This window comes from Protopterus annectens, chromosome 9.part0 (assembly GCF_019279795.1).
Source record: "Protopterus annectens isolate FY-2018-M chromosome 9.part0, PAN1.0, whole genome shotgun sequence".
NCBI classification, from domain to species: domain Eukaryota; kingdom Metazoa; phylum Chordata; order Ceratodontiformes; family Protopteridae; genus Protopterus; species Protopterus annectens.
Window position 1 is genome coordinate 521,084,139 of NC_056743.1, and position 22,397 is coordinate 521,106,535.

A 22,397-nucleotide genomic window follows, 5' to 3' on the forward strand; every position below is an offset into this window, starting at 1 on the left:
GCAGCACTAGGCACTTGATCCAGGGTCTGCACAAACACTTCCGCAAACCAGACATTCTCAGGCTTTGGGGCAGCAGCAGCTGGGACAGAGGCATCACTGAAACATTAAGCTTTTCTGCAGGGACATCCTAACTGAATGTTAGCTGCCTGGTGAAAAGGGCTTCCAGCTTCCTCATTGTGTTAAGCTTGATATTCAAACTTGTATATATACCACAAGAGGGAACATCATGAGTAGGCTATAAACAAAAACCACTGATTATGGAAGTCTGAAGGAAATCTGATGCCCACATGCACACTTTTTTTTTCCCCGTTTGGGAAAGGACATGCCACACCTAAAGCCTCGCTACAAGCCCCTGCAAGCCTTGGGAAAAGGCATTAAAAAGAACATTTTCCCCAGTGAGGTACTCATCAACCCAGAGGTCTGGAGTTAGTAGCCAAAACAAAAACAAAACGCGACATCAAAAACAGAGCAGATGTCCATTGTTTTTGTTTGTATTTTCTTTTGTTGTGCCAGTGTGGTGATGATTATTAAGGAGTAGTCAAGTCTGGTCTTGCAGGGAAGCGTTTAAAGCTCAAATGAGCTGAATGCCAGACCTTAAATGGGACACAAATCCATAGGTTATTAGTACATAATCAAATGTAGGAGATATCAAGCTGCTAAAATGGTCTGTATTATCAACAGCCAATCATTTTGCTGAATGTACGAATGGGGCTGTAGGCAGTTCTTAAGACTGTCACAAATCTTGGGTCGCTCTTTGTGGTCACATCATAAAAACCCACACATCTGGAGTGAATAGGCCAACACATTTTTAATTGAAAAGATGGGAAGAGGTAGCTTGTTCATCTGGTCACCACCCTTTTTAGATAGTGATGAGGCAGATGTTCTCTTAATTATGTTAAATGCACATCATCTCACTGGCTTATGGAGTATATAAATGTGACCTATTAAACCTTAAAAGAAAAGTCATGATCAGTTTTGCTTTTTTATATTTTCACGCAGGTCATGATTTAGATGAAATATCATTTATCACTGGCAAGGGCAACACAGTCCAAAATAATAAAATTTCAGATCCATTTTGTATGCCCTCTTATATGATATATTTATTGTAAAATATCAGACTGTACATCCACTGATGACATGGAAGTCTGCCAGTTTTGATCAGCTTCCATCACAGTACAGTGCTGTGATATACAACACTAAATTTGCAAAGATTTCTTGTTGATTTATATTTCTAAGTTAAATGATGTTATTCTTCTGGGTTTCTTACCTATGCCTGCAGTCTCACATTACTGGTTGGATCTGTGATGAAACATCTTGTCTCTCTTACTCAAGATTCAAAACGTCATAACTGGAATATCTAAATGAGAACATCACCAGCTGTACAAATAAGAATACTGAGAGGCACAAAATACTGCAGTGCAATTGTTTTACAGGAGGCAGTGCCTCAGTGCTCCTGACATCCTGATCTCTGTCTGTACTAATGAGGCTGCACAAACTCTGAAAAGAAAGGAAAGTTTTAATATCAAGAAACTCGCTTTTCTCTCTTTTCCAATTATATATCCTCATATCAGATTACAGCACCTGCAACAAAGCAGTCTACAATGTAGTGAGACATCATAAACATGAGACTGTGAGAACATAGCTATGATGTGTTGTGATCCAGCAAAAGAGCTTATAATCATAGTGCTCTCCACAACTCACTTATTGTTAAGGGCGTACGGCTGTGACTTATGTGGAGCTTAAAAATCCAATTGTTTTTCTGTTGTGTGTGTGTGTGTGTGTCACAAGAGTCTTTTCTAATTTTATACAAGACTAAGCAAGATGGTAGGTCAAAATCTTAAAATACAACTAATTTTACAAAACATCATTCAAGATGCAGCTTCAAAACATTCATTGAAAATTATCTTGAAATGAACTAGAGATCTGTATAGTTCAGTTGTATCTGGCTTCACAGTTCTGTGACTACCACAACATTACATCTTTCTTACTGTCTGTCTCTAAATACTATAATGAGATAACTTCGAAAATGTACTATAGTTCTAAAACAAGACGACATTCCATTTAGTAGTTTGCTGTATACAAAACTGTACTTTTCCCAGACCTGCATAAATGTGTTATTCATTGAAAGGATCCATTGTGAGTAGTGATTTATTTAGTTTACTAGGGTAGTACACTAATAACAATAGAATATTTGCAAACATTTCACCTTATCCTGAAGGTACAATGACCACAATAATGGCAGACTAGGGAGTGCCACTTAAGACATGCTGTATTTTCCTTCATTGAAAAACGTGTTCCAGATATTAACTGACCTCTCTCTCAAGTCACTTTTTTGAAACTGAAAGCCTTGTTGATGAGAAGCCTAAACATAATAGCCAGACATTTTCCAGCAGACCCTTTTGGGGGACATTTCTTAAACATATTCCTTGCACTTAAAGATTTTAAACTGAAAACATTCTGTAATACTGTCACTACTACACTCCTGTTCTCAATTTTCTTTAAAAGTGAAGAGTACTGTAACTGTTTTTCTGATGTTTGGCTCACTTTTGAAAGATCGGTACATGTTTTCTCCTCTTCATTTTACCTGATGATATGTGATGATTTTTCTCTGTTGTTATTTCCCTGATTTGTATCTATGTATATATTTATCCTTATCTGTATCTATTTATGCTGCATTACTTTCTTATTGGCTTGGGTCACAGCTGAAGAGAGTCCTTGGAACTGCCCACCTATTTGGTTAATAAATATATATGGAAGGATGGCTCAATGAGTCATCTAATGTTTACTTTGAACATTCAAGGGAATAACTTAAGAAGTATTACTTGGCTCATTTCTAATTCAGGTTTCGGTGGTAACCATTTGAAATGTTGGGACCTGCAAGAGTGAGTCCTAAAACCTGGAAACTGAATAACTGAATATACCAAGTCCGAGATGGCCATTACTCTGAAGATTCCCCTTTATCCAAGATGTGGCAGTTTTGGAGTTAGTATATATAAATTCAGTGGGTGTGGGGTGTGCCCCTCCCCCTTGCAAAAAAAGGATGTTTAATATAGAAGAGCAGTGTTCAAAAGTCGCTCCTCTCATGTATTTACCAAATTTTTTTTTTGGCATTATGTTTGAAGCAGTAAGTTCAAATTCAGTGCTACTAATTATAGAATAATACTTGCACATGGATTTTTTTAGCAAAACGTCATCTTTTTTACTGTCTGAAAGTTATAAAATTTCAAATGGGGACTGACAGTGTGATCTTTTAGGGGGTGGTACAGTCATTAACATTGTCACCTCAAGGCAAGAGGTTCTGTAGTTTATTTCTTGGCTTAGATGCTTCCCATGCACAATCTGCATGGATTTTCTGCAAATATATCAGTTTCTTCCTATTACATAAAGAAGTACGGTAGGTGGATTGAGAACTCTGAGTGAGAGAGATTGATTTTGCAGAACTGTCATGGGAATGTACTACATTCCTAAGTTAGGGTACAACTGGGGTTCATAAAATTATTATTGCTTAAATCTTTGATGTTAGCCAAGAGTGCTCTTCACAGCATCTCAGAAAACCAAGAACCACTGGAAACCAAACCTCGAAAAATCTTCAAAAAACACCACAAGATCCAAAGGAAGACACAAAAGTGGCTTTAATCCATCTTTATTCACTCCATCCTGGTACCTCAGCTATTCGCCTTCAATGGGACACACCTTAACATTTTCAGTATACTTTTATACATACATCAATTAGTTAATTAAGCAATTAATTATATCAAACATTTTAACCCTTTCAACACTGAAATATATTCCAGGGAAAGAAATACAATCATTTTTAACCATTTGAAACTCATTTTTGCTTAATGTACAAAATTTCTAATATTTGTTACAAAAATATAAACATAGAATTAATACTCCAAATTTACAAGATTAATAAATTTCATTTATGCAATAAATTCTTTTCATTCAAAAATGTGATATAAATATAACATCCTATAAATCACTTAAGCTTTTTAAACATAGCAAAACTTCATTTTTGTTATATACTAAGTTAACAAATATAAGTTAAATTTCATTTAATCTCATTAAATCTCCAAATTCATTCCCCTAGGGAATAAAGTATGATATTCAATAATCATCCTCTGTTCAAGCTTGTTTAAAGCTGCTTTAAAATTTCCTGTGCATAAGTGAGGCCTAGCTAATACACTAAACCTAAAACTGTCATTTTTGCCATCATGTATACTACAAAAATGTGCAGCAAATTGCCCCTCCTTATGTCACCCAAATGCTCCAAGATACGAATCTTAATCTTTCTAGTGGTTTGCCCAATATACCACTTTGCTGGAACACAGTCACAGCCTAAAATGTATACAACACCAGATGACCTGCAATCAAACCTCTCAAAGGCAGTGTACTTCTTTCCATTTATTTTCACCCCATGCATGTTTTTAATTTTATTACAGACGGAACATTTCCCACAGCTATGCATCTCCACATTTCTAGCGGTTTTAGTTTCAAGTTTTCTGTTCAAAATTTCTTTTAAATTTGGATACCTTCTATAAGAAAAGGTAATGTGTTTGAAAAAAAGATGACCTACTGTGGGATCTTCACTCACCACGTGCCACATGCCCCTGATGATTTTTTCCATAATACCTGAAAAATTAGAATACTTGGATACAAAAAATAACTTATTTAAATCTGGTGCATTTTCAAAATCAAATGCATGCTCACACCCTCGTATCCCAAATGTCCTATTTCTACACAATCTGCATTTTATAGATTGAAGCTTATCATAATCATATCCACGGGAAATTAATCTTTCCAAAATTTCATCACACACCTCCTCCCAAAGATTTTTATTTGAAGTGTTCCTCATATTCCTTTTAAATTCTATAGCCTTAATCAACAGGGTGCATGCTGCTAGCATGCAAAAAATTATTGACTGAAGTAGGTTTCCTATAAGTTTTATGTTCAACCAAGCCACTTGTCCCCACATAAAATTCTACATCAAGAAAAGGAATTTGGAATTCAGATGTGTGCCACAAATTTCAAGCCATGGTGATTGTTATTTAGATCCAACATAAACCCATCAAAGAAATTCATGTCACCCTTACATACAAAAATCAAATCATCTATATAACGTTTAAAAAAAAAACACATTATTAACAAAGAATGTATTTTGAAACATGAATTCCTTCTCAAACTCTCCCATGTAGATCACTGCACAGCTGGGTGCAAAAGCTGCATCCATGGCTGTTCCTTTTGTCTGCAAAAAATATTCATTTTTCCACAAAAAATAATTATGTGTTAAGCTAAACTCAAGCTCTTCACAGCACCCACAATAAACCCAGAATTGCCTCCTTCCGCAGTTCATATGGGCTTACATGTGTGGATAGCATATTTAAGTATGATTGCATTTTTTTTATTTCATTATACAGAAAACAGTGATGGTGTAGATTGCATATTTAATGAAATGCCATTGCATTTGAAGAAAAAAATCATATACATGCATATGGTTGCAATGCATTCTGTCTTAACTCTTGTTGCTCAGACATCAGCGGTTTAAGCCCAGTAGATCAAACATTGTTTCAAAAATTGAGTGTTTCACAGCAGATAGGACTTACCCCATTCACAGCCCCTATATTAAAGCCCATTTTAGTGTTTTGACATATGGGAGTCAATGGCAAGGTCGGATCATTTCATGGCTGAATTAATTGACATAGGTGTGTACTAGTTGACCGAACACTGGAGCCTTTTTAAGGCTAGCCATGCATCTCAGATCTCTGACAAGTTCAAGTACCCTTTGTAAGTGTAAGTATGGGCTTGAGAGATTAACAGTTTGCAGGCTGCCTGTGTCCATTGGAGACATATGTGCCAAGCCAGGGATGAATTTCCTGTTGCCCATCAATTGTCCAAGTTGCACTTGAATTTGGTTGGGGGGCTGTGTTTCACATGGACAGGGAGTCTGTTCTATAGAAGGGGCAGCCTATGGGATACATACCTGTTTCTTCAGCCGGTCCTATTTATAGCACAGGCAGGGTTTACGTCTTTAGAATGGGTAGTGCTGGAGCGGTCTGTTTTTGGATATGCAGGAGGTCTACCAGAGTAGCATCCAACAATGCCTCGTGTGCCAGGCATAGCTCTCCTTTCAGCAGCCTATAGAAAACAAAATACAGGGTAGGGCTTTAAGGCGGTCTACATTGGACATATTACTTACACCTTGTATTCTTTTAGTGAGGAACTTCAGTGGACATTCCAGTTGTTGGATATGCCTGGGTAGGTACATACCAAAGGGGGCAATTGTACTCAATGACAGGTCTGATGAGTGCTGAATATAGTTGAACAATGACCTCCTTGGACCTGGATCCCATACCTTTGTTTAGAAGTTCTGCAACAAAGAATGATTTCCTTACTATAACACATGATAGTCAAAGGCTAGATTACTGTCTGTTTGTGTGTTCCTGACTACTGGCTCAGTTCTTAGAGGTGAGTTGTCAATATAACAGTTACCAGGAGCAGATGACTTCCTAAAGGACACTATTATGCATTTCTTGGTATTTGGTTTTAGCCCATGGCTCTGAGACCAGTTATTTGTCTGCGCCAGCCCTTCCCGGAGAGCATTAGTATGTTAAGAGAAGTAGGATATAAATTAGTTGGAGGGATAATCCTAGTCAGTTTAGAGTTTTTAGTGCAGAACAGTGACTCGTTCTGTGACTTGTATGTTGCATTTGTTACTGCTTGTTAATAGCCTGATTAAATTGTAACTGTTATTCCTAACTTCTTATAGTTTTGGTTTAAGCACTTGGGCTTCAGGACAGTTATTTTACATCAAGAAGGTTTGTGGTCTACATTCTTGTGTGAGGAGATGGTAGCCTCTGCCCTTCTGAGCTGGGAATTGTTGGTAAAGGCTTATTGTGGCTGTTCTTCTAAGTGTCTTTGTTATGGTTTAAGCACTTGGGTTCCAGACTGGTTATTTCACACTAGGAAAGGTTTGTGGTCTACTCTTTTGTGGAAGTATTCTGCTAAATTGTTGCTTTATTTAAACTGTTTTTTTGCTGTTGTGACTGCAGTTTTCTGCACTTTGAATTTCTAATACTTCTGCATTTTATAGCATAGACTAGATTCAGGCTTGCTGAATCTGGACTGTTTGATATCATATGTGCACTAAAACCAGCCATTTTATATTAAGAAGGCCCCCTGCACACTTGTGGCAGAAGTGTGGAGCCAAGGACCAATCTGAGTTGGGGATTTTTGGAATAAGTCTCAGTCCTGGGCTTTTCCTTTGGTTAAATTAGAAGTTAGCAACAAGTAATCAATCTCCTGCGTTATCTAAAGCATCTACTAAAAAAATAAGTATAAGTTTTACTTGATCTGCTCTTCTTGTGTTGTATTTTACTGTGTGCTGTTATTTTTGAACTGTATTTTTGCTGTTCCCTACACTTTTAGTCAAGCATAGACTTGGTTCAGATTTCCTGGGCCCAGTATGCTTTTACAGTTTCTGAGCACTAATCCAGCTTTCCTCCACAAAAGAGGCCCCCCCCTACAAACCTAGTGAGAGTAGAGTTGTAGCTAAGGACCTATCTGAGTAGTGATTTTTGGCCTAGGGCCCAGTGTAGCGTGCAGCTACTGGTTAGTGTGTTAGAAATCAGTTTAATTTCATTGCCAATTGTTGCCCGCATTAGCTCAGGTTTGCGTGGTGCATGCCACATGCATAACTGCATATTGCCATGCAGTGAAGGATATAGAAGCAAATTATTAGATCATTTTTCCTTAGTCAACTGCTTGTGCTCCATTTTTGTTTTCTCACTGTTGTGCTTCACTGACTAGTTAGACACTCAACTGAGCCTCTGAGGTGCCCCCAGAAGTCCTACCCATTAATCCCCTCACAGTTTAGAAATGTTTCTTGTCTCTTGTCCATACCTTGTCCTTCCTCCCTGTTACTGACCGCCATGCCTCACCTAGCATCATGAATGGACAATGTCCCACCCTTTCTCCAGCTAACCTGATCGACCTGGGCATCCTGAGGCAATGTAGCAATTGCCTCATGTACATTGACAACCCACTTCTCCTAATTCACACAAATTCAATATGTGAGAGATGCATCTACATTAAGAATCTAGAATCTAGGCTCTCTTGCTCACAAATTAGTATATCAGATACTAAGCAGGTTGTCAGCTCACACACTTCATCTCCTCCTGAACCATCCACAGGTATAACACCTAAACCTACATATGCAGAGATTCTCACTGGAAGCCCGTCTAAAGATTAGAGACCTCCCAAACATAAACACACTTCACTTAATACATTCCCAACAAATCACAGTCCACACGCAAACATGTGCACCAGTATCTCACCAAACATGCCCCTAAGGCAAAACACAAAATCAAATGTTTTAGTCATAGATGACTCCATTGTGAGACACACAGATGTCCCACTCACCAGGTTGGATAAGGAAAAGGTCACAGTCAGCTGTCTGTCAGGTGCCAGGATCCGCCACATCACACATGCACTCAAGTCTCTCAACAGCAGGCACTGTTATGACTCTGTCATAGTCCATGTTGGTGTGAGCGACTTGAGACCTACCTCACTGGACTATATGAAGAGAGACATGACTGAGCTCGCTGATTGTGTGTCCCAAGCGGGTTTGTCCCTCACCTTAAGCTGCATTCTACATTCACCTAGGATGATGCCTCAATACAAACAAAAAATGATTGACTTCAACAATTGGCTTTGTTTCTGGTGGCATTCTAAGGAGATTCAGTACCTTTCAGCCTGGGATGATGTGGTTGATAGACCACAATGCTTTGCCGGAGATGGTTTCCATCTATCACCTCTGGGCTTTCGGCTACTGGCTAAGGCTCTTGCCTCTCCCATAGTAACTTTTTAGGATATGTCAGAAAAACTAAATTTCTGACATAAAAATATCCTCAAAAACAACCTTAAGGTTATGCTGCTAAATGCTAGAAGTCTAAATATGAAACTGTACTTACTTGCAATATTTCTCACCTTGGAAGATGTGGAGAGAGAGTCAGAGAGAGACAGTAGAGCAACCTGGTAAAGGCAGGAGAGGATATACCTCCATATACTGATCCCACAATGCTCACAGACAACAAAGACACAAATGGAAGCAAAGGAGGAGGGAGTATCATAAATCATCCTCAATAAATACACCTCCAGGTTGGTTAAACAGAATGATTCTAGAGTTACTCCATGTGAAAATAACTATAGCAAAGGCGGCTCTCCAAGTTATTGCCAGCTATAGGTCCTCTTCCATGAATGATGATAGCCACACTGCCTATTTGGATCTACTTGAGTGGCTCAAAATACAACCAAACACACTGGTTATGGGAGACTGTAACTACCCATCCATCGATTGGGTAAATTATACATGTACAAACAGTTGTTGGGACTCATTAACTCAAATGCCTGGGAGCAGATAGTAGCCAACTGGCCCAAAAAACCCAAACATTCTAGACTTATCACTTATCAACATGGTGTCCCCACACAAGTAAAAAGTGTATGGTATCACTGGTGAAGTCTGATCATAAATCAGTTTCTGTCAATAGCACGATAGCATCCTCCCCTCCAGGAAAGGCTGCTGCTGACTGCCAACTACTACAGCCTCTTACAAGAAGGCATTAATAGCTTCAAAGCTCCTGTCCCCACTGATGGCAAGGCCACCTATAGTGGCATATACACCAATTCATTGTATAAACATCTCTACAGTTGTATTGACTCAGCTGTTTTTGATAGGACCAAAGCAGGATCCTCAGGAAAAAACAAGCCTGACTGATGAACATCCGCCATAAACAGGTTATATACTAAGAGGAAGAAATTGTTTGTGTCTACATAAGAAGGAACAAAATCTCAGTTTTTAGACCCTTCTCTCTTCCTCACAGCAAATAAGACATCTTGTAAAGTCCTCTAAAAGCTAACTAAAATCTAGATTAGCATTCCTAGCTAAGGATAACCATAAGAAAGGAAAATCCCAGATTTGCACTGAACTGGCAGTGAATGGCACTGCATATACTGAACCAGTGGAAATAGCTAGCAGACAGGTTCAGTGAAAACTTCTCCCCTCTATTCCTGCCACATATACCCCAAACCAACTCCTACTATCACTTTTTCACTAGTATCTAAAGAGCAGGTCTCCACTGCTCTCTCTCTCCAAGGCCAAAATCACAGCCTCTTTGGGACCTGATAACATCCCAGGCTGCATTCTCAGTGGTTTAAAATAGGAGTTAGCAACACCATTTGGGTACTTTTTTTCAACTCAGCCCCATCCGACTGACTCTGGGAACTATAGACCCAATAGCCTCTCCAAAACAAGCCCCAAAACCTAAGTGGAGCCAATCATCATATAAAGATTAAAAGACCTTCAAACACTTGATCTGACCCAGTTTGCTTTTAGTCTTTTGTTGGTGGGAGATCTTGCCTGGTGTTGACTCTGAGACTGTCACCAGACTGTCACCAAATCAATCTGCAACCTGTACATATGTCATGTCACAAAGCCTTTGATTAGCTCCCCCCATACTCCCACCCATGAAAACACTCTCACCTGAGGGAGGCGGCGTCAACCCATATACCATCAGGTGGTTGCAAACTGCAACTAAAACTGTCCAACACATACAGTATACAATCAACTCACCTCACACTAGCAGACCCATTACCAGCGGACCCATTACAGTGATAGTTCCTGTGCTGTTGTTGTTTGGAATCTACTGGAGTAAGTAAATACAAAAAAAAAGGTCAAAAGGTCTGTGTTTGACAAAGTTGAAGTTTGCTGATGACTGCAAGTCAGTCCAGTCACTCAGTCCCATTCTACAAGAATATTCTAGGGCGCAAACAAATGATGGTGCAAAAAATCATGGTTTTAAACTCAATGAAAAATTATTGCCATCTTTGTTATTAATAACAACACCCTATATCTAAGCTCTGAGTCAGTGGTGAGAGAACATATTGACAGTTGACTTACTTCAACATGTCTCCATGGTGGTAAGGAAGACCACCTAAGACCACCTCATGTTTCCTAAGCCATATAGCTTCCAGAACAAGAGAGGTTATTAATCTGTACTCTTTCCCTCATCAATCAAATAATAGAGTACAATGCAATGCTTCCTGTACATACCAAACACACACCCAAACAAAATGGAGAGACCCCAGAGGTTCCTCACTCACACAGAAAAATTTAGTCTTCAGCGTGTCTTTGTGCCAGGAGTTGAATCAATCACACTATACTCTCATTATATGGATGACTCGGAGGTAATTTGTGCCCCTATGATAGAAGACAAACTCCTCTCTCTTGCCTTAATGGAATGCTACACATCTAGAAGTCAAAGTTACATGATTCACTCACTGTAGGGACCTTAACCTGGACAGATATGTTTTCCAGTAACTCTCCTCTCCTCTGGAATCCAGTACAGGTAGGTTAACAAGAGCCTTTCTTTAACCATTTCTGAGCAGGGACTTGATGATTGTTTAATGTTTTGTCCCAGATTTCACCAGCAGATAGCTTCTGTTGTTGCAGTGCTTAATGTTGCTTTTTAGCTGCACCCACACACTACTACTAAATCTCTGGACACACACAGACATATATATAACCACTTCATAGGTAGTAATAGCATCCAGTGGGGAAATTTTTTATCAACATCAGAGTTTTGTTGTCATTATCGTCCACGTTCAACATCACTTTTCCATACTTTAAAAAACACTTTTTTTTGAGTGTTCTGCCAGATCTGCTGCCATCACCATGTAGATGACATCTGACATGGAATAGTGTCTATTGGGGTAAGGGTTCTAGCTGACATGGAATAGTGTCTATTGGGGTAAGGGTTCTAGCTGACATTGGTAGCAGTATAATGTCCCTACTGTCATTTTCAGTCTGCAGTCTTGCATTCCTGATTCCTGTGCAGCATATTCATTTTTTTCAGACACATTATATTTTTTTTTTTTTGGTGGTGGTGGTATCTCTTTTTTATATATATATAGATTAGAAAAAATAGAAAATGTTAAACTTTTGACATGATGCAGATACCTTAAAATGCATGACAGACATGTTTAAGCTGTAAGCATTTACAGCAGATCACCTGTTTCCATTTCTTCCTGTCCCCTGCAGCTTGCTCTGTCACACCAACCACCTGCATGTCCTCTCTCACCTCATCCATAAACCTTATCTTAGGCCTTCCTCTTTTCCTGTTACCTGGTAGCTTCATCCTTAGTATCTTTTTCCCAATATACTCAGCATCCCTCCTCAGCACATGTCCAAACCAACGTAATCTTGCCTCTCTGGCTTTGTCTCCAAACCTACAAATCTGGGCTGACCCTCTAATATACTTATTCCTAATCCTGTCCACCCTCGTCACACCCAGTGCAAATCTTAACATCTTTAACTCTGCCACATCCAGCTCAAACTCCTGCCTTTTTGTCAATGCCACTGTCTCCAACCCATATAACATAGCTGGTCTCACTACCCTCTTGTAGACCTTTCCTTTCACTCTTACAGGTACTCGTCTGTCACAAATCATTCCTGACAGTCTTCTCCACCCAATCCATCCTGCCTGTACTCTCTTCTTCACCTCTATTCCGCACTCACCGTTACTCTGAACTATTGACCCCACGTATTTAAACTCATCCACCTTTGCCACCTCTACTCCTTGCATCCTCAGCATTCTTCTGTCCTCCCTCTCATTCACACATATATATTCCTCTTCTCTCTAGAGTATATCTCCATCTCTCCAGGGTCTCCTCCACCTGTTCCCTACTCTCACTACAGATCACAATGTCATCTGCAAACATCATAGTCCATGGGGACTCCTGTCTGATCTCGTCTGTCAACCTGTCCGTCACCATTACAAATAAGAAAGGGCTCAGAGCTGATCCTTGATGTAACCCCACCTCCACCTTAAACGCATCCGTCATTCCCACCACAGACCTCACAGCTGTCACACTACCCACGTACATATCCTGTACAACTCTTACATACTTTTCTGACACACCTGACTTCCTCATACAATACCACAACTCCTCTCTAGGCACTCTGTCCTATGCTTTCTCTAAGTCTACAAAAACACAATGTAACTCCTCCTGATATTCCCTGTACTTCCCCATCAACACTCTCAGAGCAAATATCCCATCTGTAGTGCTCTTTCCCGGCATGAAACCATACTGCTGTTCATTAATCATCCCGTCCCTTCTTAACCTAACTTCCACTACTCTTTCCCATAACTTCATGCTGTGGCTGATCAGTTTAATCCCTCTGTAGTTACTACAGCTCTGCACATCACCCTTATTCTTAAAAATCGGTACCAAAACACTTTTTCTCCATTCCTAAGGCATCCTCTCACTTTCTAAGATTTAATTAAACAATTTGGTTAAAAACTCCACTGCCATTTCACCTAAACACCTCCATGCTTCCACAGTTATGCCATCTGGGCCAACAGCCTTTCCATTCTTTATTCTCTTCATAGCTATCCTTACTTCCTCCTTGCTAATCCATTGTACTTCATGATTCACTATCCGCACATCATCCAACCTTCTCTCTCTCATTCTCTTCATTCATCAACCCCTCAAAGTACTCTTTCCATCTCCTCATCACACTCTCCTCGCTTGTGAGTATGTTTTCCTCATCCTTTATCACCTTTACCTGCTGCACATCTTACTTAGCTCAGTCCCTATGTCTAGCCAATCGGTACAGGTCCTTTTCTCCCTCCTTAGTGTCCAACCTTTCATACAACTCTTCATATGCCTTATCCTTAGCCTTTGCCACCTCTCTCTTTGCCGTGCACCTCATCTCATTATACTCTTGTCTACTTTCTTCATCTCTCTGACAATCCCACTTCTTTTTTGCCAGCCTCTTTGCCTGTATACTCTTCTGTACTTCCTCATTCCACCACCATGTCTCCTTATCGTCCTTCCTCTGTCCCGATGTGATACCAAGCACCTTTCTAGCCATCTCCCTTACTAGCTCTGCTGTAGTTACCCAGCTATTTGGTAACTCTTCACTGCCTCGCAGTGCCTGTCTTAACTCTTCCCTGAACTCCACCTCACAATTACCCTTTTTCAATTTCCACCATTTCATCCTTGGTGCTGCCCTCACACTCCTCCTCCTCTTCTTGATCACCATCATCATCCTGCAAACCACCATCCTATGCTACCTAACTACACTTTCTCCGGTCATCACTTTACAGTCTCCAATCTCCTTCAAACTGGCCCTCCTACATAAGATATAATCCACCTGTGTGCATCTTCCTCCACTCTTGTATGTCAACCTATGCTCCTCCTCCTTGTTAAAATACGTATTCACCACAGCCATGTCCATCTTTTTCGCAAAATCCACTACCATCTGACCTTCTGCATTCCTTTAACACCATACCTACCCATCACTTCCTCATCCCCACTGTTCCCTTCACCAACATGCCCATTGAAATCTGCTCCAATCACCACTCTCTCACCCTTGGGTACAGTCATCACCAATTCATCCAATTCACTCCAAAATTTTTCTTTCTCATCTATTGCACACCCAACTTGTAGAGCATATGCACTAACATTCATCATTACACCATCAATTTCCAGCTTCATAAACATCACTCTATCTGACACTCTTTTCACCTCCAAAACACTCTTCGCATACTGTTCCTTCAAAATAACTCCTATGCCATTTCTCCTCCCATCCACACCATGACAAAACAATTTGAACTCACCTCTGATACACCTGGCCTTACTCCCCTTCCATCTGGTCTCTTGCACACACAATATACCAACCTTCCTTCTGTCCATCATATCAGCTAGCTCTCGCCCTATACTAGTCATACTGCCAACATTCAAAGTTCCGACTCTCACTACCACAGTCCTAGCCTTTCTCCTCTCTTCCTGCCTTTGGCCATGCCTTCCACCTCTTCTCCTCCTTCGGCCAACAGTAGCCCAATTTCTGCCAGCACCCTGTTGGCTAACAGTGCTGGTGGTGGTCGTTGTTAACCCTGGCCTCGACCGATCTGGTATGGAAATATTTACTGGTGACTGCATGAAATGATTTGGCGAAGGTTTATGCCGGATGCCCTTCCTGACGCAACCCTACCCATTTATCCAGGCTTGGGACAGGCACAAAGAAATGCACCGGCTTGTGCATTCCCAGTGGCTAAATTCATCTATGTACATCTAATTATCCCAATGACAGCCATGATACTCACTAATGCTTTTAGATGGCATATGTAATGTTTAACCCACACTGGTGTGCTCTGCATTTTATGGGGTTCCCACTCATGCAGTCATTCACTGATATCAGCTGTAAAAAAAATATGGGATTTCTGACTAAAACAAATTTGTGGATACATTATTTGAACAGTAAACAGTTTGATAAAAAAGATATATTTAGTATGTGCATTTTCTTAAGATAATGACGTCTTCCAAATGACCCAATCATCAGCTGGGTTGGTGCTGCCTGCAGCCAGTGACAAAAAAAAAACCAACTGCAGAAAGTAAGGAGGACTCCTAAGCAAAGCCATGGAGCAGCTGTACTATGGAGCAAACACCATAGGGACTGTCACAAAAGTGCAGCCCTATGAATGTAACACTGCTGTATGCAAGGGACATTCTTTCCTACATACCTCCCTGCAATATCAAAGATTAAGTGCTGCTTTGTTAAGCATAGGATAGTAACACCCTGTACATATGTATAGATCTCATCATAGAGATATAGCCAATTCATCTCTCACACACCTCCCAGCATACTTCATTGGCACCCCACTTTCTGTCTTGCTGCTGGAACCAATAATATGCGTACTGCAGTCCTGCATTTCTTGTCTAGGTGTGTATATTCCCAGGATAGATGTATTTTCTTCTAGTTTTTGTACCCTGCAGCCATTCCCTTTGGTGAGTTTGCAGCTTTGCATGATTAACAGTAGACCAATCTGCTAACATGGTTGCATTTCTGAGCTGTGTTATGCTGCCAAAGGTTCAACATTTGTCCTGTGGCCAACTTACATAATTTCCACATTATCCTGTTTATTTTGCTGCATATTTTGATAACATTTCTGCCTGTTCCTCTGACCTTGTTGCACCTGCTTTTTGTAGTGATAGTGGGGCAGATGGGGCATATTATTTATCAGCTAGTCGTCGTTTTGCTAATCTCATTATTTTTCTAAGAACATTTGAGTACTGAAACTTGTTCTCGAATATTCTTGTGTAGGTACAACTACAATATATTCCAAATTGTTGACTTTCTTTAGCATTCTGATGCATTAATTTCTGTTTGTACTATAAGCTGATGCTTTTCTTAGGAACTAAAATATAATTTAATGATTCATAGTGTTAAACCAGCAAAATGTCACTTGTGTGAAGATTCATGCATGTAAGCACATCTGCTCATATATTATGGTTAATGTGTTTTTCTTTTTGTACTTTCTCTTTTACAGCTTTTTGGTTTGGTGCTTTCTTGGATGTACTTGACTAAGCTTAGAGATCTTGCCAGGGATATGGTTGATTTCAAGTTTCGTCAGTTACATGACATCCGTTTTAAGGACCTGGACCTTACAGGTGCTGGCTGGTGCCTATGTCTACCTAGAGAGGAGGGGTACCTCCCAGTTCTCTCTGATGATGATGATGGTGGTAACAGTGATAACGAAGATGGAATTGCTAACTCCACTTCACAGCAGCTGGAGGAGAAGAATGAAGACATTGCTGTTCTTTTAAGTACTGAGACCAAAGAAAATACGTCTGTTGGTGAAGATGTTGTAGGTTAAGTCATTCTTAAGGATACTTGTCCAAGATGTGTACATTGTGAAGTACTCAACGGTATCCGTTACGGCTGAAAAAATAAGGATAATCTCCGATAAACAGAGTTGACTTAGAAAGTGGACAAAACTTTTACATTGTAGCTTCCTGGGAAACACGTTATTTATTTATTTTACATGAGACTAGTATTTTTAAGGATGCGTACTTGAAAAATTGAGCCATTGCTTGAAGCTGTACAACTGTTATCTGATAGTAGTGTTTCCTGTGTTATCAGGGCCATTGGTGTGTTGTGGTGAAATACGGATTTTCACATTTTATTTTGATGTATGCATTCACTGAATTTTATTTTTACAAAACATGCTTCCCAGAGCCACGATATCCACTGTCTAGAATGGAGTGACTATTCTTCATTTAATACCCCTTTTTATAGACTACCACTGCAAATAGGGTAACCTTCTGAAATGTTGGGACCCACTTTAGTGAGTCCCATAATATGGAGACTGAATGGCCAAAAAATGGATTTAGGTATATCAAGTTTAAGATTGCCATTTCTCGGAATATTTGCTTTTCTGTGAGGTATCGAGATCTTGTAGTTGGTATATAAAAGTTGGTGGGGGGGGGGGTTTCAAGATTTGCTCTTCTCCTGAACTGTGTCCTATTTTTTTTTTTCTTTTTTTGTTCTTTGTGTCAGACACTCAACATTACGAGTGTTGACATGTCAATAGGGAACCACAAATACATTTGTTACAGATTCCAAAATGCCAGTTGACATTTTAAATATGTTTGTTGACAACACTTTCATGTAAAGAAACATGCATGTTCTCTTTCGTGCTTTAACTGCATAATTATGTTGGCATAACATCCAAAGGGGCCAAATTCCTTTGCTTACATGAAATGAATATTTGGCTTATGCAGACTGTAGAACTCATTTCTGTAGTCTGCATTCTATCTCCAAAATTTCAAGAACTTTCTGAAGCTGTAACTGAAGCAGAAAGCTAAAATTTTCACATAGCTGTCTGGATCATTTCTTGTCTGACTCTAATAACATTCTGTTAACCTGGTGGTGAAGACATATAAAACAGTAGCTGTAATTACCTGTCCTTCTGTTTCTAGAAGAGTCATAATTCATTGTTTTATCTTTTATGTTAAAATTGAAGTGTACAATTTCATTATGGTCATTCAGATAACCAAAACTGTTTATAACTAGAATGAAAAATGGCTCAAGTGTTGCAATGCACTCAGACACCATTGTTTTCTCTTGAATACCACAACAGTAGACATTCTAGGCAATTATTAGAAAGCTTGGGAACATGAGGTGAGGGGGTACTTCAAAAAATGAAGATTACAGCAAAACCAACATCATCATCAGTACTTCCCAATCTACCATCTCTAATAAAATAATAAGGCACAAATGCCGCCTGCTTTAGTTATGGCCAAAGTTTCAGATATAAAACATGTCTACAGAGTGAAGAGAGTGCAAGATGGTATGCGGCATAACTGTCAGCTATTACCCTTATGAATTACATGATGTACTGGAAAATTGAAAGAATGAGGAATAACATAACTAAACTACATCAGTAGTTCAAAAGGCAGTATTCCCTTGTCATCTGTAGTGTGACAAAAATGTTCAAGACAGCAGAGACAAAACATGAATGGCATTAACCCAGAATTATAGTAAAAGCAGCATGTGGCAGTTTCTTCTGTTTCATGAAACACCTTACAAGGTGAGGTGTATAATGAAAATGTATGTAATGTGAGTTGAGAGGTGAACATTTTATAGTTTAACTGACAATATTCATCTGTTTAAGACATTAATTCCAAGTAGTTCGTCTTGATAATTCAGTTTGAGGCATATTTCTTGGAACAGTTTCAGGAATACAGGAGAAGTTCATTTTAGATCAATGACCTGGTCTTAATACTTTCTAGTCCCTCGGGTCTCGTCTTGTGTGGAAGAGAGAGTATTTTTTTATTTCATTTTTTTTCCCCTTTGTTGACCTGGTTAATCCTACTAAGCCAGTGGCCTTTTTGGAGGGAGATTCAAGGTGGTATTTATACTACTAGGAGAAATTTGGCAAGGGCATCAGGTGCCTTTCCCTACACCTTTTCATAGGTGCCATGAGGTATTTTACATCCACCTGAGCTACCACTAACTCAGACAGCTGGGGCCTTGGTTTAACATCTCATCAGAGTGTTATAGCTTGAAGCACAGTCATCCTGTTGTTTGCACTGAATTGTACTCCCAAATAACCCTTGAGCTATAATACAGATGCACATTTCCTGTTAGGCATGCATCCACAATTAGCTGTGTTTTACTTGTGGAGAGCACCACATTACCTGCAGCTGTGGTGTCTAAGTATGTTTTCACATTTATTCAAATGAAAGTTGCTGTTGTGAGCCGTAGCAACCCTCATTTGTCTACAGATCTCAGTTGTCACTTGAGTATGTAGAACTGCTACATCAGAAATCTGCTGTGCCAACTAGAATATGTATGTGTGTATATATATATATATATATATATATATATATATATATATATATATATATATGTATGTATTGGAAGATAACAGTGCCCATTGCCAGAATAAATACCATGGGCTTCACTCCTTTGTTTAGTTGACATGGAATACTTAATGGTATGTGTAACATCTCATGAAGGATACCTTTCCATGCACTATTCTATGTATGATATACATTTAAAACCTGGTTCAAAAGCACAGAAAATTTGTAAGTGCATCTGTCACTGAATCTGGGTCCATATTTCAATCTGCTTATACTAGCCTATATTTTTCTGTCATTGTCTCATTGCTTTGTGACATTTCATGGCCAGATTGAATTAGTACCACAGCTTTATTTAAATGTGTATAGAATCACAAAGGTTAGTGCAGATTTGTGTATGTAGCTACATCCTTGCTAAATAAATCAAGTGAAAAAAAATTAAATGCTTAGGTATAGACATGTCCTTAAGTTCTTTTTCTGTATCTCCTTTATCTCTACATGAAACACTGCTAAACTCTGTCTTTACTGACCTCCTCATATAGTGGGGATACTGTAATGTCAGATTTATTCTTAAATGTGTTTGCACAGTGTGTGTGTCACCATTTATAGCAAGCTAGATAGTGCTTATGAATTTCAAATTAAATTGCATTTGTCTTGGCATAGTGATGTGTCTGCAGCTATAGCACAATAATTAGTTTTGTCCTGGAAGTGGCAGAGGCTGCAGAGAATGGTGTCCGTAGGGGCATGTACTTTAGCTTCCCATTTCCATACGTTTGCATTGGATTCAGAGCAGTGTTTCTGGTCTGTTAGTACCCTTAATTTCATACATTTTATTAACCTAACACTATACCAACATTTGTGTGTTGCATACGGAGCAGAATCCTGTATAGGTCACTATGTGGCATTTATTATTAACATGTAATTACGCTGTGAATCATTAGAGGTCTGTAAATATGATGGTGTTTATATGACTGATACATGTGGATAAAAAACTGCATTCATGTATCTTTTAGTGTGCAGTTTTAAAAAATTCCTGAAAGCTTATTTCTCAATGAGGGTTTTATGTTATAATGTTTGCAGTTGTCCCTTTCTTCAACTGTTTGATTAACATTTTTAATTGTTTTTCTTTATCTGACTATTTTATTGACGTGCAATGCTTAGGTAAAAGCATTTGAATAAACTGAACTTGAACTGTAATGTTTACATGCCTCTGTGCAGGTACTGTACACAGTATAGTGGCAGACACAGTGTTGGGATGGCATAACTGAGGTATTTTTCAGTTGTTGCGGAAGTCAAATGTTGCTTCAATATATGATATGCTTTCTGTTACCACAGTGTCCTCATCACTACATGAAGATATGATATTGAGATGCCACAATGATATGGGTGCTTTTTTCTGCAAATCTTATTTAGCCAAGACGTGGCCTTAAAAGAGTGGATTACAGTGAGTGAGCAGTAATATTTCATGGGTTCCTGTTACGTTATCGAAAGATAACATAATTGAACCATTAAAACTTCGAAATGGCTGCATTTCGAAGATCGCATTGTGGGATCGCAGTACAGTGAGGATTGGAATATTTGCCCTTTCCTCACTGTAGTGCAATCTCGAAGTTGGAATATATATTTAGCGTGGGGTGTGGGGGATGCAGCCCCCCACAATACAAGCTTCGAAATGCTGCCATATTGAAGTTTTGATGGTTCGATTACATTATTTTTCGATAATGTAATATGAACCCATATTTCACTAAGTATTTTATTAAAAATTCTGGTAGGAAGAAGCATGCCCTGGCATTTTAAAGATCTTTATGTGGAAAGGTATATATCACTTGAAAATCCAAATACATGCTTTCTATATCAGTACAGAATGCCAGTGTTGAGCTGTTTAATCAGAAACTTCATCTGAAAATACCTAGACATTGGAATGGGCACTTAAACTTTGTTCCAAAGACAATAATGCTATAAGACTACCAAAAGAATGGCACACTTTATTAGTAAGTGGCACATTTCTTCAAAATGAGTCGCAGGTGTGACATGGCTCAGTAGAACACAGGGCATTACAGTAAATGGAGTTCTCAGGTACTGATGCATGTTCAAAAAGACCCCCTTTGATGGATCATATGGTTGGATTGATCCTTTATCTACTGTTCTGCACTCAGGATGTATGCATTCAGAGCTCATGTACAATGGCATCATACACACTAACTACAGATGAGTGCCTGTTACTAGAGGCCAGTAGTGGATCCCTGCAGCTAGTGACCAGCCCATTGCCTCCTGCAATACGTACAAGTAATATACGAGTATATATTTGTGTGACTTGCAGGAAAATCCAGCAGTCGAGACTCAAAGGAGTGTCTATCCATTCACAAGAGGGACCATAAGACGGTGTCTGACAATAAATAAGGAAGATCATTTTGTAGACCAATAGCTGTAGTAAGACCATATCCATTATATCCAGCATAACAGACTCTCTCAAGCAATAAACATCAGGTTGGAAGGAAACGGAGTACAGCTTACATATGCTGGTCAGAATGATCAGTGTTATCTGTAGGCTAACAACAAGAAGAGAGGCTTTGCTGTGCAATGCCTCCATTGAAGGAGGCCCATAGGGTGTATGCAAATGAGCCCTTAAGAACATTGTATTGTTAAGGGGTTGTTCTGTATCTGTCTGCTCTTGAAAAGTAGATACATCCAACCAAAACTCTGGTCATCTAATTAGCAAATAATGTGCATACCAAGTAACACCTAGCTCTTCCAGATTCCAGTACAAATGCTGAATACTGCACAGAAACAGTTTAAAAAAACAGTATGACAGAAATGATGGAAATTATAAGCACATTATCCAAGATACTATTAATGGCGTAGCTAGAGTTTGTGTTGCCTGGGGCTGACTTTGAGTTTGCTGCCCCCCTCACAAAATAATGCATAATACACATCATAGTCATACAGAAAGTAATAATGATGTCTAGAAAAACAATTAAGAATTAATGTTTAACTATACTTTTTAATTAATTCCAACAATATGAAATGCTGTTTTTCTTGCTTTAATGTTAGCAAATTCGTCAATGACATTATCAAAGTCTATTTCGTCTGTCAGTTGGTGTTGTGTAGAGAGAGTATGGCAAGGTTTCTTTAACACAAGGTGCTCACAGAAGATTTCAAATAATTTTTTATCAGTTTTAGTGTAGAGAAACTTC

At 39.1% G+C, this 22,397-nt stretch overlaps 1 protein-coding gene across 1 annotated transcript in view; it reads left to right on the top strand.

Annotated features, from left to right (window-relative positions):
* LOC122810542 (tetraspanin-15-like) overlaps positions 1-19,197 on the top strand; it is a 1,820,183-nt gene extending 1,800,986 nt beyond the window's left edge. The window contains exon 9 of the mRNA XM_044082123.1: positions 16,389-19,197. Coding sequence (XP_043938058.1) covers positions 16,389-16,715 — 327 coding nt within the window. The 3' untranslated portion in view covers positions 16,716-19,197. The remainder of the gene's footprint in view (positions 1-16,388) is intronic.
* The last annotated feature ends 3,200 nt before the right edge of the window (positions 19,198-22,397 follow it).